The 25,592-nt window shown below is 40.1% G+C and overlaps 1 protein-coding gene across 2 annotated transcripts in view; it reads right to left on the bottom strand.

The window, feature by feature from the left end:
- Positions 1-957: 957 nt before the first annotated feature.
- LOC148861828 (mitochondrial Rho GTPase 1-like) overlaps positions 958-25,592 on the bottom strand; it is a 57,831-nt gene continuing 33,196 nt past the window's right edge. The window contains exons 12-15 of one of the 2 annotated variants that reach the window (XM_088940849.1): positions 5,342-5,454; positions 3,953-4,103; positions 3,193-3,379; positions 958-1,318 (exon numbers count right to left, since the gene is read on the bottom strand). In XM_088940849.1, the coding sequence (XP_088796975.1) occupies positions 1,245-1,318; positions 3,193-3,379; positions 3,953-4,103; positions 5,342-5,454 (525 nt within the window). In that variant the 3' untranslated portion in view covers positions 958-1,244. Of the gene's footprint in view, positions 1,340-3,192; positions 3,380-3,952; positions 4,104-5,341; positions 5,455-25,592 lie in introns of both variants that reach the window. The other variant, XM_088940848.1, reaches the window with a different exon arrangement.

The raw sequence follows: 25,592 nt of genomic DNA, 5'->3' as shown, positions 1-25,592 counted from the left end.
AATTAAAAATAGAATTATTATAATAAGAAAAATCACTTGATATATCTAATTGTTTTTTCATTTTTTTAGCTCATAATTGTTGAAGCACTTCTTCCATTTTTAACTAAAAAAATGCATAAATATGTTTTTTTTGTATTAAATCTAAATAATCACAAATACTTGAAGCTTACGCATTTTTATGCCTGAAGCTATGCCTTGCACCTTGAGATTTGAGGCCTTGAGGCAAAATCTGTGTGCCTAGCCTCAACGAGTAAGCCTCACCCCTCAAAGCAGCCTTTAAAAACAATGGCTGACATGACATATCATATTGGTCCAATGACCTCTAAAGGATTTAGAGTCGCCTAAACCCATCACAATCACAACATCACAAGTCCATGGCACATGGCCCAGTTGATATATATCCCTTTCTCTGCGCTGAGGCCAATCACATAACTCAAGCACTCTCTAGTGCTCATAGTACTCGGTAGAAGTAGAACGCGAGAGCTCTGCTCAGCCACCCTCACCCAAAAATTGTCCAGACCAGCAAGGCTCAAATTATCGATACTGGCCGATACGCCGGTAGGACATATCAGCCAGTATCTCGGCCCTTTTTTTAACTTTCACTTTTTTTTTTTTGGTTCAGAGGGGCCGGTTTAAGTCCCAGCTACCCTCTGAACCAGGCCCTGACCCAATACGGGCCGATAAGTAACGATTTTTTTAACCTTGCTCCAGAGGGATGCCTAGTCGAATAGCCCTCTGTAGGTCAAACCACAACACCGACACAAGGCGAAAATCTGTCGTAAATGTAAGCAAAAAGCCAAAGGCCAATCAGATATGCAAGTATAAAAGTATAAAACCAACCAAATAGCATCAGGCATGAGTTTTAAGTCTCTGACTCGACCCTTGGTTGAAGTTGAATCAGCATTACGACGGCTAGTTCGCCCCGTATTGTCATATCCGTCAAGTAATAACGCATAATTTAGAAAATAGGCTCTTTATTTAATAGAGAAAGTTGAAAAAGCTTAAAACTTAAAACAGAGTAAGACTAGGGATGAATGGAAAATATTTGAAATATTGACAAGAAAACTACATCTCCTGCCGCAACGAAAACTGCAAGAGCCCTGACCTGTACACAAACTGCCACCCCAAGAGTATCTATTTTCTAACAAGACACAGCTCAGCAGGGAAAAGAAAACTAGACAACACCAACCATATCAAGTAGACGAGCTTGTGCAACGGAAGCAAGCAGCCCACAGGCTCAATTCTTAATTGGAGGCGTTTCTCCTTGCAGCATAAACACGATAGGCAGCCAGTCCAACAATAGCAACTGCAGCCCCAACTGTTTTCATTGAACAGAAAACTGTCAGGAAAAGAGACGGAATAAATGCCGAATAAAACAAAGTTGACAAACATGTTAAGGCAACTGCCACTATCTAACTTAAATTGATCATGCTAGCTAAATATAAATTATCCCATTGAAGAAACCATGTGAAGGCCACGAGATTAATGAGAAAACCAATGGGATAACATCTAAATATCTGATAATAAGTTCCATTATAGGGAAAATAATAAACAAAAAAGCAAAACCAAAAACAAAACAAACACTACAAGGACATTTCAAGTTTAGAACAACTTGGGCCCAAGAACCTAGTACATAAAATGGGTCAAAATAAACGTAAACGGTAAACATAATGGGGGTTATAGTATGTGTTTCAAATGGTTATGGCTCAAAAATGCAATATTAAAATTGAAAAATATATAATCTGGTATTTGGGTGTCAGTGTCACTATGGTATTCCTTGGTTTAACTCCCCAGCCACCACCCTGCGGAAGCAAGGACCATGAAGAGATTGCAGCAGCAGCATGCTACAAATAAGGCCATTACCCAATGTTGGTCCCAGCCATCTGGGGTCTTGGGAGGAATGGACTGGATGCAGACCTGACAGTACGTTTCTTTTGCAAAAAGTGGCCACTCCCAGATCATGTTAATAAACAACTTATGAATTACTTCAAAAAGAAAATCTTAATAAACCTTCAAGTTTTATCATTTAAGATTGATACCAAATGTTTTGCACATAACAAGCTCTCTATTCAGAAAATACCTAAAAAGTGATTAATCTTTTTTATTGTTTATTCTACTTTATATTCTTAGCTTGACAAGTGTTTAACATTTTTTCTGATTAATGTTTATAAGTGTTTAATCTTCAACAGAGTGAACTTTCACTCTTTTAAACATAGTTATCAAGGCGCCCATTGAGGCTCACCTTGCCTAATCGCCATGCAGTTTTGTACTTTCTATTATAGATTACTTTTTATTCTTTATTTTTTTGAGATTATAATTATTAAACTAAAATATTCATTTTATGTGTTTATATACTAATGTCTTTTTATTATTTTCTTATTTGTTAGGGTTTAATCAGCACAAACATTGCTAAATGCTGTACTTCTTTTTCTTTTCTTTTCTTCTTTTCCTATAACAAAAATAAGGGTTCAGCCCCAATATTTTTTGAATTTTCTTTTCCTTCTTTTTCTTCTCATGAATATGTTGATTTTCCATACTTTAACATGAACTTTATACTTTTCATATGAAAATTATGAATAATTATTAAGGAAATATGGTTATGGTACCTAGGGGACTACCCTAGGATCTATGCTTTTTACATAAAAAAATCCATGCCTAGGAGACTAAGCGATAAGATGCCCCCCATCATCATAAAAACTCAAATTATTTTGTGGGATGGGGGGTGCAGTAAGGAAGTTCTAGATGGAGCTTTAGTAAGAAATAACAAAGAATAAGCTCTCTTTTCTTCTGTTAATAACAAGGCTTCAAAGAGCCTAAAGCTTTCAATATTGGGTAGACTCAAGTTCATTGCACAAAAGCATTGCTGCAAAATCTCTCTCTCTCTCTCTCTCTCTCTATATATATATATATATATATATATATATAATGTTAAAAAAGTTACAAAATACTACAAATCCAAACAAATAATCTACCCTTCCAAAAAGCACCAAGATGATAAAGAGGGAAAAATTATGGCAAGGTGTATGAAACATTGCAGAAGCTCTTCAGAAAATTTGAAAAATGTGGAAATGAAACTATCTTTCTAAAACCCGAAAACAATCCAAATCATTTTGGATACGTTCTAAGATATCCAACTGATAATATCCCAATGACAAGATTATTATTTTTTTCTTAAACCATAAACCAACAAACCTGAGACAAACATGAGAGAGCGATTAACAAGCTGATGATAGTGCTTGCGGTTTCTGCCAGCTTCAGTCTCTGGAATGCTCAAATGTGGGTGCTCCGCCGCACTAATAATCCTGCGGAATATACTATTAAAATCTCCTAACTTCATGCTAACTGGGATGGGCGCTTCTATTCCCAAGTCTTGGCTAACCTATAATAACAGAATCACAATCAAAGACAATTATTAGAGATTCTAGGTAACTATATCTTCCAAAACTAATTGTCATAGCAATGCGGTTTCAGGCAATAACAATTTAATAAGCAAAGGTAAATATTATAGCCACAGAGACTTAATAGTCAGTTCAAAACGAAGAGAACCAAAAAAAAAATGGAAAAGCAAAGGTAAAACCAAAAGCAAATGACAAGGCATCAGACGCTGGGAAACAAAGGGGATAGAAAAATAATTAAATGAAAGAAAATCCAAAAATCAGTAATCTATCCTTATGACCACCCACAACACCTGCATGAATGTATGCCAACGAGCTGGTGTAACTATTATTTGTTCTATAATGCTAAGATCTTGAAAATCAGGGTTCTTAACAAACTTGATAACCTTTTGTCATGTGGATGATAAAAGAATAACTATGGAAAAACATGAATTTTTTTTTTTTTGCAAAGAACAATACATAGTCAAAATGTAAGCATGCTGAATAGGGGATCTCATTTTCTCATCATTACAGATCTGAATTCGGAAGAACAAAGACATCCATGACAAATTAAATACCCTTGTAGAATCTTGTATAGCCATTGGATATGGATGAAGGTCGTCTTTAGCTGCAACAATAAGGCAAGGCACTTCAAAGCCACTATCCTCTCCATGGCTAGCAACATCCACAAGTAATTCTGTAGCTCTCCTCCAAGAAGCTTCATCAGAACTAAAATTGCAGACAACATTGTAGGTTATTACTAACAAAATAAGAGGACAATGTGATTATAGGAAAAGAAACTGTTATCACCAAGGGAAATTAAAATAAAGGAAGCAAAATAAAGTTTGTCATCGAAACTAAGTCCAATTACACTATTGAGAAATATATCATTGGTGCAAATGTCTCAACTCTCAAGTGTCTTGTCAAGTCAGAAGAAGGATGCATGCACGCAAAAATGGGTGGCACACACACATACACGTACATATAATTAGCTTACTTTACCCACTCGATTTAGTAATTATTATTGAGGTGGCGTTTGATAAATCTGAAAATTTAAAAAGATATTATTCAGGTCTGAAAACTGAAAAGAAGAAATGATTTTCAGATTTTCAGAGGTTCTGAAAGGATAAGATCATTTGTGTTGGAGCAATTCTCCAACATCTGAAATTGTGAAGTTTACTATTTTACCCTTAGAAATCGACTGGCTGATAATATTATAAATAATAAAAATAATACTAAATAAAAATAGTATTCTATTAATAAACAAATATTACATTTTTTGAAATAAATATTTATTTATTATTTAACTAAATGATATTTATTTATTATTAACTAATAATAAATAAAAAATATTTAAATTATTACTAATAAATATATTATGAAATATTCTTATTACTATATAAGTATTAATACTAAATATTATTATTTATTTAAATAGAGAAATAATATTTATTAAATAATAATAAAAATATTGATTTATTATTAGTAGTAAACAATATTAAATAAATTATTATTATTATTATTATTATTACTACTACTACTACTACTACTACTACTACTACTACTAAGACACGAAACCAGGTCCCCTAATCAGACCTCTAACCGGACCTTAACCCAAATGCCACTGGCATCTGAAAAGCAAAATCTTCAGACTTCATACGTCTGAAAAGTGTAATCAAACACCGAGTCTCATCAATTTGCCCTTTAAGAAAACAGTACATTAAATTCCACATTATTTATTAGTAAAATAATTGATTCTTCATTTTTCTCAGCAATACAATTACACCTAACTTTTTCCTCCCAAAACAGATTATTCTCATAGTTTAACACTGCATATGGCATAAAACAGAACAGAATAGCGAAACAGGATTCATGCAGATGACTCCATATAGTTGGAACATGAGTCACATATTACAGTCAGCAGTAAAGAACAAATAAATCCAATAACCAGACCAGATAAGAGTCACCTATCATGGACAAATAATGCTATGTCACAAGCTGCCAACGACTCCTTTTTAGACAGCAAACCTTTTACTTCATCTTCTGGAATCTCCCGCAATACCAAGGTTTTTTTTACTCCCTTCAAAGGCAGGAACATATCCACCATGTTAGCCAAATGACTTCTGTAATATATATATATATATATATATATATAACAGGAAATGTTTCATTAGTGGAAAACACATGATTTTAGTAACATATAACAAGCCAACATAGAGAAAAAAAGGTGGAAACACTTAATTTGAATACAGAAATGAAAATGAAAAAAACAAAACCAACTTTCCATATCCTGCATAATTATGGACTATGGATTTAAAAAAAAAAAGAACTTATGACTGCAATGACAGCTTCAACCATAAATAGTTCTTTCCATGTTTTGAATGTTACATAAATAGTTCTTTCCATAAAAAAAGCATCAGTCCGGCTCTCCAAAACCAGTAAAACCAATCAAATATTCAAATCTTCAAAATGGTATGGCACTAAATATGTTGCCATTACTCAGCAAAAAATAAATTTCCAATATAAAAAAAGAAAGAAAAATAGAAAACTGAGCCAATGATTTTAAGAACCAAGGTTCCATTTATTTGATCCCTAGAACCAACACAGCAAAGGGGTGAAATTTCAGCATTGCAGGGGAAAAACAAATCATTTTTTTCTTTGAAATATGAAAAATACTGTTAAAGACTTAATATATCAGAGCCCAAACATCTTTTTCTTTTGGCAAGAAAATAGGAAATACTTTTTTTTTAAATGGTAAATGTTAAGTTTATCAGATTGTGAAAAAATAATGATAAAATGTACAATAATGTATTTAGCAATGGACTAATCAACTTTCAAGCCTTGAATGAGGGCTGTGAGTGGAGCAGGCAACGAAGGTGGAGAAGTAAACTTCGTGACATTCTCAAGTTGGAGAAAATCTCTGAAAGTGGAGGCTAAGGACTTTCTGCTTGAGGAGATGAGAGTCAAGGGGAGCCTCAGTTTGAAGGTAAGGGAGATGAAGTTGGCAACAGTTTTGATAGAAGGTCCAGATATGGTGGAATGGCTCAAGGACTTTATGGTCGAGGCCGCAGCAAAAGGAAAGAGACCAAGCTGGAAAGAAAATCTCACTTTGACAGCGAGAAGGTATGTACTGGAGTGCAAGAGAAATACAAGAGGATCCTTCATTGCCCTTTCTGAGGTTTTTGCCAAAGGGACGGAACAAATGGTGTGCTTTCCTGAAGGTAAAAAGGGTCAAGGATGGCAAAGGGTAGCAGCAGAGTTGAATGCTATTCTTTTTTTTGATCAATAACACTTTCATTAATTCATCAGTAGAAAATTTAGAAGTGGAAGACAAACACACTTATCTTCCAAGAGTCACAAAGAACTTCAAGAAAGGAAAGAAGAAAATACAAAGATACAAGGACACTAACATTACAACTTAGCCCAAAACAAGGAATCCCTTTCTGCCCCTTATTTTTCTAAACCGTCAGCTAGGGAATTAGCTGATCTCTTAATCCAACATGTCTTAATTTCCATCTCCCGCACCAGCCATTTGAATTTCCTCTTCTCATTGTTATACTTCCAAAGATCATTTTGTTCTTTGGTCAGCCACCCTATCACCACCTCTGAATCCCCTTCAATTATAAGTTTCTTGATGTTCAATTCCTTAGCTTTCCGGGCTCCTTCCATAACTGCACATATCTCAGCTCTAAGGGAGTCACCCACGCCAATTGGGCCTGAGAACATAGCAGAGATGACCTCATTTTCATCTCTAAAAACACCCCCGATCCCTGATTGTCCCGGGTTTCCCCTACTGCATCCATCAAAGTTTTATTTCAAGAAACCACTAGGTGAGGGGGGGGGGGTCCAAGCCACACTCATTACTGACTTGGTCTGCGTGCAACTTGCAATTTCACCCCACTTCCTCAACATGTCATCCACAGTGTAATCTGTGAATATTTCCAGAGATTTCAGCCACTGGAAGATAGGAAATCAGGAGGTTAAAGAAGTTGAAGCAGCAGACACCCCTCTTGATTTTCTGGGCCTTATACAGGACATCCCAGCCATGGCGCACAGAACAACCAACCCCACTGTCACTATTATCAGGAGGAAAGATTATTGGGAAAGCATGCTAGTTGTTGAAGCCAAGAGACCAGTCTCCGATTGGAAGGAAGTTGCTAATCTTGTGCAGTGTAAGTTAAAACTTAAAAACACTTTCATACTAACCCCCTTTGATAGCATTAAAGCAGTGCTCGACCCTCTTAACAATGTGGTAGAAAGTACAATTCCGAGTTTTCAAGTGGACTCCATCCTCAAAATCTAAAATTTTTTCAGTTGAAGATGGGATGGTAGTTAGGGTAATTGGGCTGTCTTTCCATCTTTGGACCTATGAGGTTGCAGCCTCCATTGCAGTCTTATGTGGAGCTTGTCTTGATGGGGAATTTTGGGGGGACCTTCGATAAGGAGCACTTCTCTTGAGTGGACTTAAACCAGAAGAGATCCCCAGGAAAGTGACTTTCTATGTGGATGAAATGTTTATCTCAGTGTGGTTGGTTTCCTCCATTGAAGTGGCATTGTGGAAGGAGGGGAGAAAGGAAGAAGATGAGAGGGTGGAAACACAGATTTACATGGAAATTTGGGAATAGAGAATCAGTGGTTGGACAGAGATTACACAAAAATGGATAAACAAACCTTATAGGCTATTCAAAAGTTAATGGAAATATGGCAAATGAAAGACGTGTGGCTGAAGAAACTAGACTGGCACCTACAAGGACCTATGCTCAAGTGACTATGGGTGGTGCCAAAAGAGGGGTTTTGAATGGTTTAAACAGCTCAATGGTAAAAGAAGGGAGCAGGAAGAATAAAACGGATGGGTTGGTATTGAAAAGGAGCGAACCGCGGGGTCAAACCAAAGGAGGGGCTAACTTAAGGATCACGTGCTGGCCCAAGATGAGACCTCTGGGTCTAATGCACTGCCAAGACCCATTGCTCCTGAGATTGGAGCTGGACCAAGATTTCTGGGTTGATTAATGGGCCGGGTGTAGAAGGCCCATCTGCACCGAAGGCACATGATATATTAAAGCCTCACGTGAGGAAGAGATAGTCTTTACCAGATGGTATCAGCCATCCATCATCGTCCTCAAAAATGCAAAGCCTCGATCGAGAGCCTTCTTAGAACGGCAGTTCTCTCCAGTGGATTCCAACCAAAAAACTCAAAGGACTCTCGGCAGATCGACGTAACCCATGCAGTATTAAGTGCAGTGAGTTTGAAAAGATTGAGCCGGATTTCTCAACGGCGGAAGAAGTAATATCTGACTCTGAAACTGAGAATACTGTTAGTCTGGGAAGTGTGGATTTGCAGCAGTCGAAGGATTTCTTTGAAGAGAATAGTCTAAGCACAGAGCTGTTGTTCTTAGAGGATGCTGTGTGTGATCCCTTAGCAGAAGGTTCAGGGGAACTTTTCTCAAGTTCATATGTCACCAAGAGATGCAGTGAAATTAGCAGAAGTTACAGAGGATTTGCAGGGAACACCCAACCCAACAACAAGTGATCCCTATCCAGAAGTGCAGACCTTTTGCACCAATGAATTAGAGGAACAGGAATCACTCCGACTTTTGAACACAGTCAGCGGATAGGGGAAAACACTCTAAGGTGAACTCGGATGCCATGTTCAACACAGTATCAATAGATCCTGGTTCACTTCCACAGCTCCCTCAGGTAAAAGGATTGGGCCTAGACCCAATTCCAATCTCTGGAACCTCAGTTCCTCTATCCTTTCAGTCCTCACCCTTTGGGCCAGGTATGTTTATCAATTCAATTTTGGGTACTAATGAGGGCTCTTTGCCTGGAACAGGTATTCCAGTGTCCCAACTTGAAGGAATGACCACTGGAGGAATCTCTAAGATAGTGGGAAGTGGTTGCGTAGGGGGAGGAGGAGTTTTACCATTGGAAAAGAGGCAGGAGGAATTAGAGAGAATCTGGGGTCAAATCTGCGATTTTCTTGAGGAGTATGAGAAGCAAGAGGAATTAATGGTTGAAAACTCTGAACCAATGTTTTAAAACGTGGAGGCGTCACGTGAGGTGTTCCACTACCTAGAGGCGTGAGGCGTAGTTTAGAATGCAAGAGGCGTAAGCCTCCCGAACACAAGGAGGTGTAAGCCTCCTTGAGAGGAGGGGGGTTAGGAGGAGGATGAAGAGGAAGGGGGGATCTCATTTTTTCTTTATTTTTAATAAAAATCTTTTATATTAAGAAGAATAAAGATGCATAACAATAGTTGAAAGGGGGGAGGGGGTTCTTGTCGAAGTAGAGGCGAGCGAGCGAAGGGGCAAACCACTTTCTTTTTTTTTTTGATGAATAATAGTAAGTTTATTGATTCAGAAGCAAATTAGAGTGAGTTCATACATCATCCCAGTGAAAGGCGCGAGCTGCAGCCCCTCCTTGAAACTTACAAGTAAACTAGGAAAGAAAAACAAGAATCACAACTGAGCCCAAAATAATTCTTCCCTATTTAACCCTTGCTTATCTAACACATCTGACAAGGTATTTGCTGATCTCCTCACCCACTGTACAATGACCAACATATTCCTTGTCAACCAACTAAATTTCTTCATTTCATTCTTGTATTGCCACATAGCCTCTTTAGAAATTTTCAACCAACCCACCACCACTTTGGAATCCCCCTCGATTATTAGTTGTTGTACCCCCAGCTGGTTTGCAAATTGGACCCCTTGTACAACAACTAAAAGTTTTGCCCTGATGGAATTCCCAATTCCCAAAGGACCTGAGTAGAGCAACAAAATCTCTCCCTTCTCATTTCTCAAAGCACCTCCCCATTCCGGATAATCCTAGATTACCCATGCTACTTCCATCAAAGTTCAACTTAATTGAGCATTCGGGTGGAGGAGACCAGCTTGTAATTGATTTGGCCTTTAAAGATGAGCACCTTGCTACTGCTAACCAATTTCTCCAAATGTCATTAAAGGAGAACTGACGAAAGATTTCCAAGGTCTTCAGCCAATGTATTGCCCTGTTTAACACAGTCTTTCAAATCTTGGCTGTTCCTTTCCTTATCTTGAAAAATTCCGAGATTCCTTTCTTCCCAAAGAGTCCAAGTCAAGGCAACACGAGCACATCTCCACATAATTCTCCCTATTTTTGTAGGCCAATAAAAGGTAGAGTGGTTGAAGAGCATGTGAACTTCTGCTGGTAGACTCCAACTACCCCCAAACAACGAAAGTAGCCAAGCCCAAAGGTCTGCAGAAAAGAGACAAGATACTAATAGATGGTAACAATCCTCACCGTGAGCTCTACAGAGGATACACCAATTAGGAGAAATACAGAGGAAAGGTCTTCTCTTTTGTAGGTTGTCTAAAGTGTTTACTTTTCCATGGAAAACTTCTCAACAAAAAGCCATAATTTTTGGGAGGACTGGCCTACACCAAATTTCTTTTGACCGAAAGGGTTGGTGAGTAGAAAGTTGAGAGATGGACTTGAAAAAAGAAGCACAAGTGAAAGTTCCATTGGGTCTAGGAGTCCAAACCCTCTTATCTGGCTTGGAGGGATCCAAACAAACCTGATTAAGACACTCAAGCAAAAAAGAAAGAGACTCAATTTCAGCATCCCTAAGTCCTCTACGAAAACCAAAATCCCAAGTAGGATCTAAGGGTGTTCCCAAGGGTGAGACAAATTTTGAGACCACCTCTTTTTTGTACAAAGAAATAGAAAAAAGTGAGGGGAACAAATCCTTTAACGGTGAGTCTCCTACCCAAATATCCTCCCAAAAAAGGATAGAGTTGCCAGAACAAACTTCATACCCGATAAAATTGAGGAATTGAGGAAGGGTGTTGTGAATAGCCTTCCAAGGTGTTGCTAGGTTAGCTTGCCTCAATACACCAGCATCCCATCCATTCTCTGACCTCCCATGAATGCTTCCCACCACCTCATGCCACAATCTCTCTTTCCAAAGGCCATCTCCACAACCATTTCCCTAACAAAGCTTGATTCTTTCTATTTACCCTCCCAATTCCCAAACCCCCCTCTTCTTTACTTCTACACACAATTTCCCAATTAACCGAGTGATCCTTTTTCTCTTGTCCCGGCTCCCATAAGAAGTCTCTCATCAACTTCTCCAACTTCCTAGCTTCCCTAACTGGTATCCTAAAGACAAACAAATAATAGGTAGGTAAGTTAGCCAAGGTAGCTCTTATTAGAGTAATTCTTCCTCCTAAAGAGATATAGTTCCTCTTCCAAGAGACTAATCTCTTCTCAAATTTTTCTAACACTGGGGTCCAAAATCTACTCTCCCTAGGATTTGCCCCTAAAGGAAGCCCTAAATATGACATAGGCCAAGCAGAGGTGGAACACTCAAGACATTCCGCAATAGCCTCGACCTCCCCTACCTCCAAATTTATACCTGCTACGCAACTCTTTTCCAGATTTATTCTCAAATTAGAGACACTTTCAAATCCTTTTATTAGCTCCTTTAGGTTTGCTACCTTTTCACTAAGACCTTCTTCACAAAAAATCATTAGGTCGTTTGCAAACTGAAGGTGGGTGACGGGGACTTGGTGTCTCCCTATTCTCCAACCCCTGATGGCATCTTCGCTGTCAGCCTTAGTAATGATCCTACTAATCACATCAGCTACTAAGGTAAAAAGGAATGGTGAAAGTGGATACCCTTGCCTGAAACCCCCTGCAAGCTGGAAAAAAATCCCTCACTGTACCATTTACCAGAATAGAGTAGTGACAAGTACTGATACACCCAAAGATCCAACTATGTCACTTGTCCCCAAAATCACCATTCCGCATAATCTCTAATAGAAACTCCGGTCCACCAAATCATAGGCCTTTTCAAGAACCAATTTACAAATGAATCCTTTCCTACTAGACCTATTCATTTCCTCCACACACTCATTCGCAATTAAGATCTGATCTGTTATTTGTCGCCCTTGAATGAAAGCCCCTGAGTTTCACTAATGATGGTAGGGAGGACTGTTTTGATTCTCAATGAGAGCACTTTAGCAAGAATTTTATAGATGCTTGTCACCAGACTAATAGGCCTATAATCTTTTGGGTGGTTGGCATCATTCTTCTTAGGCATCAAGGCCAAAAAGGTGGCATTAATTCCAGGGCTTATAGTGTGATTGTCTGCAAATTCCTTAAAGACTTCAACTAGATCCTCTTTCAACACCTCCCAACAGTCTTGATAAAAACCCATTGTAAAGCCATTTGGACCTAGAGCCTTGGATCTATCCATTAGAAAGACAACTTTCTTAATCTCTTCTTCCTCGAAATCCCTTTCCAGCCACCTTGCCACTCCTTCATCAATCCTTGGCCAATCCACCCTTTCCATAACTGTTCTCTCACTCAAAGGCCTTCTATAAATCGATTTGAAGTGGTCCACAAATTTTCTGGCTATGTCATCCCGGTTGGTAATCACCTCCTCTCCTATCTCTAGCTTGGTCACAAAATTCTTTCTTTGTCTCCCATTGACCAAATCATGGAAGAAAACACTTCTTCCAACTCCTTTTCAGTTACTATTTGGATAGGACAGTGATCGGAGGTGAGCCTGGGTAATGCCCTAGCAACCAAGTTTTCCAAACTATTCTCCCAGGCAAGGTTAAAAAGGAATCTATCCAACTTCGAGCACAAAGGGGTTTCCTGAAGGTTGGACCAAGTGTAACTGGCTTGCAGCAGAGGTATTTCCTTCAGTTCACAATCTTCAATAAAACCATTAAATTTCCTCATGCTTGTTGAGATTACCTTTTGGGGATTACTGGTTTCATTAGAGAATCTAATGACGTTAAAATCCCCGCCCAGGCACCAAGGACCATCCCATAGCCCCTTAATTGCATATAGTTCCTCCCACATCTCATTCCTCTCTCTATAGGAATTAGGGCCATAAACATTGGTTAAGACCCATACACACCCATTTTCTACATTCTTGCACTTAATGGAAACTGAGAATTTGCCTATCAATTCTTCCACTACTTCCACCACATCCTCCCTCCATAGTGTTACAATCCCCCCCGAGGCTCCCCAAGAAGGAGACGAGCTCCAACCTAAACCTCTAGACCTCCAAAAACTCCTCACTCATCTCCCATCTAATTCCATTAGTTTGGATTCTTGTAACAACACAAATCAGGTTTTTCCCTTCGGAGTAGGTCTTTGATCGCCCTTCTCTTCCTTGCACTCCCTAACCCTCTTACATTCCAGCTAATAATTTTCATCGATACAAAATAGCAAAGGACCCAATAAGAGGCCATATTCTCGTCATTTTAGGCCCTTCCTCCTATCCCCTCTACCACTGAATTCTAAATCCCCCTCAATGTCTGAGATTAGCCTTTCCACTTCAGATTTTTTTTTCTTATTTGTTCCTCTTTTCCCCCCTTCCCAATTTCTCCATCCTTTCCAGCCAATGTTTGAGAAAGAATTTTACCCTTCTCGCACTTATTTTTGCTACAACATCTTTCTACGAGTCCTTCCTTTTTATTTTGTTCCTCCATCATTGTACAGATCAACTCCCAAATTCTATCCGCCTCCCCCTTACTACTTCCAACACCCTCTCTCCTCCTTCCACTATCACCCGCTCTCTTGCATCAGAAACTCCTGGATGGGAAGCTGGGATATTTGTTACAGGCATAGCAAACAAGTCAGTACCTAAAACAGAATTGACACCCATACCTGCTAGAACAGGGGTAGGACTAGAATCACTGAAAATGACTTGCTGATAAGCGGCACATGGTTTTAAGGCCTTTCCCCTTTTTGGACAAGGTTGGGAAGTAGACATGGTGAAAGAATCACTTCCTGACGACCTACCCGCTTGGAAAACCTTTCTCTGTGTTTCCGACACTGGAATACCCGCATCCATCCTCACGGCCGATTCTTGCCCCTCTCCATCAACATCCTGTAATTCATTAGACTCAGGGTCAGCTCCCTCGACGAAGGGAGGAGTTTTCACAGTTTTAGAACCAATTTCTTCACCATTCCTAGTCTTCCCGCCACCTGCCTCTTCAGTCTCTTCCTCTAAGAACAACTCTGTATGCAAACTTTTTGTTTCAAGAAGATCATTGTTGCTTTTCAAAGACAAACTTCCCAGACTTAGCGTTTCGTCTCTATCAGAATCGTTGTTACTGTTTTGTTCACTCAACCAATCTTCAAGCCCTGTTCTGTTCTCATCACTAGGCTTCATGTATCTCGGGTTGTGCCTATTTGGTGAGAGACAGTTCGCCAGGTTGGATGGGACCCACTGTAGAGAGCCTCGAGACTACGAGTCTTGAGACTTTTTTGCCCCTGAACTGTTCGGTCAAGAGGAAGGGTTTGGGGTTGAAGAAGATAGATGCTTTATCTCATCTATCAACTCATCCCTCCTCCTAGTCACGTGCTTACTTAACAAGTCCCTCGACCCATCTGTCTTATAATGGGCCTTGGGCTCAAGACTATAGGAGCCCAACTTTAAGTCCTTTAATTGAAAAGCTTTCTCCGGCCCACCATAATAGGGATCCACTTGATTGGGCCCTTCTTTTCGTCCCATGTGACCACTTAAAGAGTCACGCCCCCCTGTTTTAATGGTCGAACCAGCAACCTTCCCTGTCTGAGATTGCTGGTTCAGCCTTCTCCCTTTCGACAGTAGAAGCTTTTTGTCTTTTTCCCAAGGATCTGCCATTTGTCATACCCTCTTCTTGCTTTCTCCAGGTTTGACCTTCCAACTGCTCCAAAGCTTTTTGGCTTCCCAGAATATGTTGGCCCTTTTTAGTGAAACATCCCTTCCCATTTGAATTACCCAATCTCACTAGTCCACGTAGTGCTTCTTCTTCCTCCTCCCCTCCTACCAACCGAGCCTCCTTCCACAGCCCTGCTTCAATGGAGGAAGCTAACCACACAGAGACAAAGCTCCCCTCTGTTCGTACCTCTACCTTTCGTAGAATTTCTTCTGGCTTCACACACTTAGTAGGATTGCTACTGAATAGAGATCGCCCCAGAAAGCACCTTTCAAGATTCCTCCACACAACACAGCTATAGACTCTGCTATTTCTTGTTTCCATAGATGGAATGGCAAGCCTATTACACGCACCACCACACCATCTTCAACAAAAAAATCCTTGGAGTTGGATGTTGGATTCCATTTGAAGACTGTGAATGATCCGAACTCAGCCTGAACATTGATAGCTAATATTTCCAAATCATTCTCTAGTGGATCTAGGATGGCTTTACAGTTATCGAAGGGGGTTACTATGAAGACACTCTTCAACTTCAACCTGGTTGCCAGTAAGTCAACCACCCTCCTCCAATCATTAAACCTTTTCCTTGGCTTGTATCACAAACTTACTATCCCACTCCTCTCTCTCTAGACCTCCCACCATTCTGCAATGGCCTTTTGTTTTTGCCATGACCACTGGCCCTTGTTGTACCCTGCTGTTACTGAGATAAGCCTTCTCCTCCCTTATGGAGGCTTTTTTCTCATTTGCCACTCTTTGAACTAAGAATTCTTTGAGCAACCAGTCTACTTCCCCCCAGCCTTGGTTCTGTTTTCCTGTAGGTAGACACACCAGTTGCCTCTGTCCCTTCCCAAAAAATCCAGTCAAGGCTATGAAGAACCCCTTTCTATTCCTCTTACATTCAACAACATATCTTCTCCCTTCTAGTGTACTAAAAACCTGCCAGTTTATCTGTTTACCTGCTCCAGCTATGAACTTTCTTAGCTACTCAATCACTTCTAATCCTTCCAGCAATATTGTACCCTTTTTCGCTTCCCTTACCTTCAGTCTTACCTTCCCCTTGATTCTCATCTCTTCGAACAGGGGATTTTTTGCTTCTATCTTCAAGGATCTCCTCCACTGACCTGCCTGCACGAACTCCATCCCCTCCACCTTGAGTAGACAGTTCAGCAACTCATTTTTGAAACTTCAACTCCCAACTTGTTTCAAACTAGCTTCCAAGTGACTAGTTTGCCTCCTAGGAATGTGCAGAAACTTCTTTGACAGTGGGCAAATTCTCAAAAACTTTTCTTCCTCTACCCCCCCTCTGTTCTCTCTTCCAGAAAGAAAACATGGTATCAGAGCATAACTCTGGGCAATACAAACCACTTTCTTTCCCCTTAACTTTTCTTTTCTTTCCTCTTCTCTTTTTTCTTCTCTTTCCTTTCCTTTCCTTTCCTTTCTTTTTTTTTCCTATCTTTTTATACAAGATGTGCATGAGGCACATGAGGGTGTACACCTCTAGCATGCCTCATGAAAAAAGCGCATGAGGCATATGCTTCTTGCACCTGAAGGAAGGGGAAAGAGACAGTATGGTTAAGGGTTGTGAAAAGGAAGAGGAGGACTTATCTTGCAAAAAGGAGAAAGAGGAGTAATTAGAGAGGATATGGGAATTAATATGTGCTCTCCTCGAGGAGTACAAGAAGAAAGAAATTTCTTTGGAGGAAAATGCAAAAAAGGTCGGAAAAATAAAAGTGCCTAGGGAGCATCAAGGAAAGCTTGGGGTAGAAAACAGCCAGAGGAAAAAGAAAAGAACTGAAGTGGAAAGATTGATCTCAGACATCTAAGAGAACATCGAGTTCAGTGGGAGAGGGGAGAGAAGGAAGATTTCCAAGTAATGGGTGGAAACTCTAGGTGAGCTCTCAAACAATTGCTCTTATGAAAATTATTAGCTGGAACATGAGGGATTTAGGCAGCGCAAGGAAGAGAAGGCTAATTAAGGACCTCTTTAGAAGAGAGGCCTGATATTGTGATGATACAAGAGACCAAATTTGCTGAAATTGATAGAAGGTGGGTGAGAAATGTTTGGAAGAGTAGAGGAGTAAGATGGGTTTCCACACCTTCTTGGGGGGCTTTAGGGGGTATAGTCACTTTTTGGAGAGAAGATTTTGTGGAGGCCGTGGAGTTAATAGGTTATTTTTCGGTGTCTTTGAAGTTTAGGATGGTGGAAGATGGTTTCACATGGGCATTAACCAATATGTACAGGCCAAACAGCTATAGAGAGAGAAATGAGTTTGGGGGGGGGGGATTTCAATGTATTTCGATTTACTGATGAATCAAACAACTCACATCAGTCCTTCACTACCCGCATGAGGAAGTTCAATGATCTCATTAATAGTTGTGAGTTAAAGGAAATTCCCCTTTTACAAGCTCAATTCAATTGGTCCAACTTCCAGGATGTTCCAATTTGCTCAAAATTGGATAGATTTCCCTTTAATGAGAGTTGGGAAAGTCACTAGCAAGGTTTGTTGGTCAAAGCTTTGCCCAAAGTCACCTTCAATCATTGCCCTATTGAGATAGGGCAGGAACCTTTAGGTCATGGACCGATACCTTTTAGATTTGAAAATATGTGGTCAACACATCCAGATTTTTTGAACAAGGTTGAGTGGTGGAGATGAGAGGGTGGGGGGAGATGGAAAGGGGTGAAATTCCACAAGAAGTTGAAAAGACTGAGAGCAAAATTAAAATAATGGAATAGGGATCAATTTGGGAAGGAAGTAAAAGCTAATATAGTGACCCAAATTGAGGAACTAGATTTAAAGGAATATCAAAATACCTTGAATGAACTAGTGTTTTAAAAGCGCAAGGTGAGGCACACGCCTTTTTAAGCTAGACGTAAAAAATAAAAAAAGCTAAAAAATTGAAATATTATTAAACATAATCTTAATAAAAATATAAACTTAAATTTTAAAATAAATGTTCTAAAAAACCTATTACCTAAAATTAAAATACATAAATATAGCATGTAAAGCATATTCAAATGAGAATTTACAAATAAAATCAAATATATAGAACACTTTTTTGATAATTGAATGAAATTTATTAATCAGCAAAGGAGAATAGTACAATGTCCCAAGGAGAGGCACGAGATGCAACCTCTCCAAGTTAGTTAAGTACAACTTTCCAATATATTATAACAACTTACAAAGTAGCACAAAAAAGGACCTCCCTAGAAACCCCCTATTTAGCCAGAGAATCAGTCATAGTATTAGCTGACCTACTTACCCATTTTACCTCAAATCTAATATTCCTAGTTAACCACTTTACTTTTTGATGAGGTCTTTGTAGCCCCGAATGGTAGCATCTGGGTTTAGAAGCCACCTTGTTACCACCTGAGAGTCCCCTTCAACTAGGAGATGCTCCACCCCAAGCTGGTTAGCGATCTGAATTCCTTGTACTGCAGCTTGTATTTCTGCCTTCGTAGAGACTTGCACTCCCACCGGTCCTGAAAATAAGGAGATGATGTTGCTGTCCTTATTCCTCAGGACACCCTCTATACCTGACGGCCCAGGGTTACCTCGGCTACTTCCACCAAAATTTAACTTGATGACACCTTCTGACGGCGAATCCCATTCTGATAAACGTTTATTCTTCTTTGTAGAAGTATTAGATATTACTAACCAATTCCTCCACAAGTCATCAAAAGAAAAATCATCAAATATCTCCAAGGTTTTCAGCCAATGTATTGCTCTTGTTAGGATGCAGTCCTTTTCAACCATATAAAACCCACAATCTCTCTCTCTCTTTTTTTTTTTTCTAAATTGCATTACTTCAAATAGCTAATGTGATGTAGAACATATTACTTCAAGTAGCTAATGAATGGACGACACACCCCTTGAGGCAAGCCCAACACCCCCTATTTGGGAATGTTGTTCATTCATTCATCCTAATAAAATATCTTCTTAAAAAGCAAGTACAACTATAAAATCATTATTTTCTGTGTGAGAACTAAGGATTTAAGACCTAATGTGAACTTGTTTGGGCTTGCCTCGAGGGGCGTGGCATGGGGGTTTGAGGGCTGAGCCCCCAGCCCAGCCGCTAGACACACAAAAGGCAAAAAAGCGTCAAATTTTCAAAAGGCGCACGCTTGGGCTAAGGCGCAAGACACACCAAGCGCACACCTAGGTGCACCAAGCGTGCGCCTTTTGAAAGGGCTGCGCCTAGGACCTGGGCGAGGCACCTACCCTAAAATGTGCCTCGCTTGTGTGCCTAGGCGCGCCATTTAAATCACTGAATGAACAGGAAAGGGGGTCAAGAAAAAGATTAAAGCATGAACTAGAAGAGGTCCTATCGCGGGAAGAAATCTCTTGGAGGCAAAAATCCAGGGTCAAATGGATCAACTAAGGTGAAGGGAACACTAAATTTTTCCATGAAATTTAGTGTTTTGTAGATCACTTTAAATCCATCCTAAGGAGGTCAATAGGCCACTAGGAAGTAGAGAGGAGTTGGAAGGGTTGGATTGGCTAGGACTTTCTAAAATGAAAAAGAGAAAGCTGGAAAGGAATTTTGAGGAGGAAATTAAGAATGTGGTGTTTTCAATGGATAGATCTAAGTCACCAGTGCCAGATGGCTTTACTATTCCTTTTTATCAAGATTGTTGGATTATTGTGAAAAAGGACTTTCTTGACGTTTTTAATGAATTCGAGGATAACTATGTCACTAGCCCTGAAGTTAACGCTACTTTTCTTGTTCTAATTCCAAAGAAGAAAGAGGCTACACACCCTAAAGACTTTAGACCAATTAGCCTGGTGACTAGCATCTACAAGATTTGGGCTAAAGTATTGTCTTTGAGGATTAAAAATGTCCTCCCCTCCCATATCAGTTCAAGCTCAAGGCGCCTTTGTGCAAGGCCAACAAATAATTGATCAAATTCTAATAGCAAATGAATGTGTAGAAGAGATGAGAAGATCAGGCAATCAAGACTTTGTCTGCAAGCTGGACTCGGAGAAGGCTTATGATTTAATGGACTAGAGTTTCTTGTTAGAGTGTAATTGGATTATTGGTTGCCTTACTTCTTGTCATTACTTAATTTTGGTAAATGGAGTAGTAAATGACTTCTTCCCGGCTTGCAGGGGCCTAAGACAAGGTGACCCACTCTGCCGTTTCTTGTTCACTCTAGTTGTTGATGTCCTGAGTCGACTTTTATCGGAGGCAGATAAGACTGGGTCAATAAAGGGGTGGAGAATGGGAAGAGATCAAGTCCCAGTCACCCATCTCTAGTTTGTGGATGATACAATAATCTTTTGTGAGGGGAGTGACCTGACAAGAGTGAAGCATCTGAAGAGTCTTTTAACCCTTCCCGGGAATGCCTCTAACCTGAAGATTAAATTTGAGAAGAGTTGTGTGGTGGGATTAAATTTGGAAGGTAGGGAGTTGGAAGCTATTGTGGAGTGCTTGGTGTTGAGTTGGGCCGATTTCTAGTTATTGGGTCCAGTTATTTAGCTCTTATATTTTTAAGTTGTTAAGTTAGGAAGTTGTTGGGCTTTAGGCCCAATAGCTTATGTTATTAAGTTGTGACTATTTAGCTACTTTAATAGCCATCCTACTAAGGGCATTCTTGTAATCTCTTATTCTTTTAAGTATAAAATATAATGAGGGGTTGATGGCCAAAACTAATTCAATTCTAGTTGACATCCTACTCTTTCTTTCTTCTCTTTTCTTCTCTATTGCTGAAACTCTTCATTTTCTTCTTCTTTCTCTTCACAAAGAATTCATCTAATTTCCAAATAGTGATTTCTACTTGGTATCCGAGCAGGTCGAAAGTTCCTTGAGCTGTTTTCTCATGCAGCCCTAGATCGGTCGACTGCATGGTGATTTAAGAGGCTGATCAAAGATCTCAGGTAAGCCCAGTTTTTGGATTTTTTGGTGGATCTGTTTTGCCCTGTAGCTGGTCTAGCGTTTCCCATCAAATTAGGGAAAACTGGAGAAAGGGGGAGAGTCCTATTTCTGTTGGACTCTTTAGTTTTGACCTAGTGGCGCCCTAATTTTTTTAGGGTTGCTGACTTGGAGGTCTCTGGAGAGAGCGGCTGCCTCTTCTCTCTCTTTTCCCGTCCCATAGAAAAGGGATCTTTTGTGGGCGGACCATCTAGGGCACCAGAAGGGTGTCATTGGTACCAAAAGTGATTTATTTGATATTCTTGCATATTACAGTAATCTTCTATCCCCTTCTTGAGAAGTATGGAGGGTAACGGAGTTATAAACAAGCCTGGGAGTGAAATGAGACCAGCGGGAGGAGATGCTAGACACCTTTTCAGGGCTGGGTCCATTACTACAATTAAGTTGGATGGTTCGAATTACTTAGAATGGTCATAATTTGCGAAAACGACCATTGGTGCTCATGGGAAGTTAGGATATATCACTGGTGAAGAAGTGAAAGACGAAACTAACATCTCCCGGTGGGTACAGGAGAACTATATGGCGATGACTTGGCTGTGTAATTCCATGCTGCCCCATATAAGTAAAAACTTTTTGTGGGCAAATACAACCAAGGAAATATGAGATGGGGTTGCAGAAACCTATTCACAGAGGGAGAATGCTGCTAGGACTTATCAGTTGAGAAATCAGATTATTGCTACAAGGCAGGGAGATAGACCTATTGCTGTTTACTTTTCAGTCCTTAAAACCCTGTGGCAGGAGATTGACCATTTGGAGACAGTTGTTTGGGAAACCACTAAGGATGCAGCTACCTACCAGAAGCTCCTAGAGGAGTATAGGATGTTTGAATTTCTTGCTGGCCTTAATCCCGAATATGATATTGCAAGACAACACATTCTTTCCAGGGACAGTGTTACTCTCTCCTAGACAAATGCCTTTGTGTCAGGGGAAGAGAGCAGGAGAAATGTGATGATGAAGAATTCTAGGTTTGATCAATCAGCCATGGTTAGCACTGTGAAACCTAAACAAGGTGGAGACCAGGGTGGCAATGAAATCAAGAAGGAAGACAAAAAGGATTTGATTTGTGACTACTGTAAGAAGCCTAAACACACAAGAAATACTTGTTGGAAGCTTCATCCCCATTTTGTGCCGAATAGACTCAAAAATAAGAAGGGAAATGCTCACATGACAGTCACTGGTGATATTCCGACCCCTCCTACTACAACTACTTTGGAGTCTGTTGCAACATACTTGTTGGAAGCTTCATCCCCATCTTGTGCCGAATAGACTCAAAAATAAGAAGGGAAATGCTCACATGGCAGTCACTGGTGATATTTCGACTCCTCCTACTACAGTTACTCTGGAGTCTGTTGCAGCTGCTGCAATAAGGGTTGAAGTTGAAAGGTATGGGCACTTTCTGAACCAGTGGGATACAACCAGTTCTAGTTCAGCAACAAGTGGACAACCAGGTATGGGTGGTTCTGGTGGAGCACACTCTACTTCCTTTGCTCACACAGGTAGTTCACATGCCACTGAAAATTATGTTTCTACTTCAGGTAAGGAGGGACCTCCTTGGATTATAGATTTTGGAGCCTCAGAGCACATGACCCACAGGTGATGGATCTCATGTTCCCATTGCTGGGAAGGGGTCTGTCAAGATTAGTGATTCCATTTCCCTTCCCTCTATCCTTCATGTTCCCAGATTGAATACTAATTTGTTATCTGTTAGTAGTTTGATTAAGAACCTGAACTGTTTAGTAATTTTTCCTCCTGGTCATTGTATCTTGCAGGATCTGGATTCAAAGAGGACGATTGAGAGTGGTTGTGAAGTGAATGGAATCTACCTCCTGGATGTGCTTCCTCCTCATCAGCCATCATGTCAGCAGGGGTAGTGAGTCAGGGTCTGTGAGTGAGATTATGCTTTGGCATAATCGTTTAGGTCATTTTCCTTTTTCTTCATTGAGCCTTTTGTTTCCAAAGCTATTTGAGTCTGTTAGTTTGTCAAGTCTGGAGTGTGGGGACCTTATCATGTTCCTTCTATGAGTGGTTATCGATATTTTCTCTTATTTGTGGATGGTTTCTCTCGATATTCTTGGATTTACTTGATGAGATCCCGAGATGAAGTACCATCCTTTGTAAGGCAATTTCATCAGATGGTGCTAACACAATTTGGAACATGAATAAAGGTGTTCATATCAAACAATGCCAGGGGAATATTTTAAAAAACACCTTGCTCCATATCTGTTAGAATATGGTGTTGTCCATCAGTGCAGTTGTTCCTACAGTCCACAGCAAAATGGTGTTGCAGAAAGGAAGAACAGACACATTGTTGAGATTGCAAGAAGCATGATGATCACATCTACAATTCTAGTTCGGTTTTGGGGTGATGCAATTCTCACAACAGTATTTTTGATTAACAAGGTGCCCTCCTGTATACTTGGATTCAGCACCCCATTCAGCCTCCTTTTTCCTAAGGAGGAGATGTTCCATATTCCTCTCAGAGTGTTTGGGTGTGTTTGCTTTGCACATATTCTTGGTCCTCACCGTTCGAACCTTGACCTAAAGGCAAAGAAGTGTGTCTTCCTTGGATATGTAGAAAATCAGAAAGGGTACTGCTGCTATGATCTAGTCTCTGAAAGTCGGTATGTTACTATGGATGTCACTTTTTTTGAGTCCACATACTTCTTCTCAAAGAATCCTTCTTAGGGGAGTGTTTTAAGGAAGTGAGTGAGCAGTCTATCCCTCTTCCGATTCCAATTCCTATGTCCACTCCTGTGCTTGATCCTCCTATGTCACCTACCTTACCACCTCCCTTGCATCTTGCTTCTCAGCGTTACTCACGACAGAGATTTCACAGGGTGGTTGATCCCACTGCAGCAGAACTCACATCACTTCCTGTCAGTTCCTTGGAGACTCCAGATTCAACTAATTCAGGTATTCCTCTTGATCCCTCTACTATTTTAGTTCCCATTGGTTCTACTAACCCCATTATAGAAAACCTGGACCTTCCTATTGCACTTAGAAAAGGGAAGAGAAACTATACTGCTCATTGTATTTCATAGTACCTATCATACAGTAGACTTTCTCCTTCCTACTGAGCTTTTCTTTCCTCTCTTGACTCCGTTTCTATACCCAAGGGTATCAGTGAAGCTATCTCCAAACCTAAGTGGAACACAACTATGTAGGAAGAGATGGAAGCTTTAGTTAAGAATTAGACATGGGAGATTGTGGACCTACCAGAGGGCAAGGAGACTGTTGGATGTAGATGGGTTTACGCAATCAAATATAAGGTAGATGGAAGTATAGAAAGGTATAAGGCCAAACTTGTTGCAAAAAGGTATACACAGACCTATGGCATTGATTACTTAGAGACCTTTGCACCAGTTGCAAAGATGAGCTCTGTTCAGATACTTCTTTCTCTTGCTGCCGCATACTCTTGGTCTTTGTTTCAACTTGATATGAAGAATGCTTTCCTAAATGGAGATTTGCAATAAGTGTATATGGATCTTCCTACTAGTTTCTACAGTGATGCTGAAAAGGGAAAGGTATGCAGACTTAAGAAGTCACTTTATGGCTTAAAGCAGTCTCCCAGAGCATGGTTTGACAGGTTCAAGAAAGCCTTGGTTGCTTTTGGCCACACTCAGAATCAATCTGACTATACCTTGTGTGTGAAGCGGAGGGGATCCTTGGTGTCAATCCTAATTGTTTATGTGGATGATAATGTTGTCACAGGGAATGACCTAAGTGAGATTGATTGTCTGAAGAATAATCTACACAGATAATTTGAAATTAAGGATCTTGGAGAACTCGGATATTTCTTAGGCATTGAAGTTGCAAGATCAAAACATAGAATTTCTATCTCTCAGAGGAAGTATGTATTGGATCTTCTACAAGAAACAAGGAAGCTTGGAACAAAGGCAATCAATACTCCTATTGATCAGAATCACAGAATTAATGCATCAAAAGGTGAGGCAGTAAAGGACATTGGGAGATATCAGAGACTTGTGGGGCGGCTGCTATACTTGTGTATGACAAGACCAGACGTTTCCTATGCTCCACGAGTCCAGCATTGGGAGGCTGTCGACAGGATTCTTGCTTATCTGAAGGGACACCCGGGCAAAGGCATATTGTTTGCTGATCATGGACAGTTGAAACTAGAGGCTTATACAGATGCAAATTGGGCAGGATGCCTTGATGACAGGAGATCTACTTTAGGAGTATGCCCTTGTTGAGAGTAACCTTGTTTCGTGGAAGAGTAAGAAATAGACAGTGGTAGCAAGATCAAGTGCTGAAGCTGAATACAGGGCCATGGCACATGAAGTTTCAGAACTTCTCTGGATCAGTTCCCTGTTAGGAGAGATTGGTGTACATGCAGAAGAACCTATGATGTTGTACTGTGATAACTAGGCAGCAATCAACATTACCCATAACCCAGTTCAGCATGACCGGACAAAGCATATTGAAGTGGATAGACATTTCATCAGAGAAAGGGTGACTTCTAGGGAAGTTTGTCTCCCATACATTGCTTCTGATCTGCAACTTGCTGATGTTCTCACAAAAGATGTTGCAAGGAATAAGCTGGAGCATGATCTACGCAAGTTGGGAATG

The sequence above is a fragment of the Nelumbo lutea genome, chromosome 4, assembly GCF_056320005.1.
Source record: "Nelumbo lutea isolate HS-2025 chromosome 4, American lotus-T2T, whole genome shotgun sequence".
NCBI classification, from domain to species: Eukaryota; Viridiplantae; Streptophyta; class Magnoliopsida; order Proteales; family Nelumbonaceae; genus Nelumbo; species Nelumbo lutea.
Note: the sequence above shows the minus strand (reverse complement) of the source record. Positions and strands in the feature narration are given on the sequence as shown.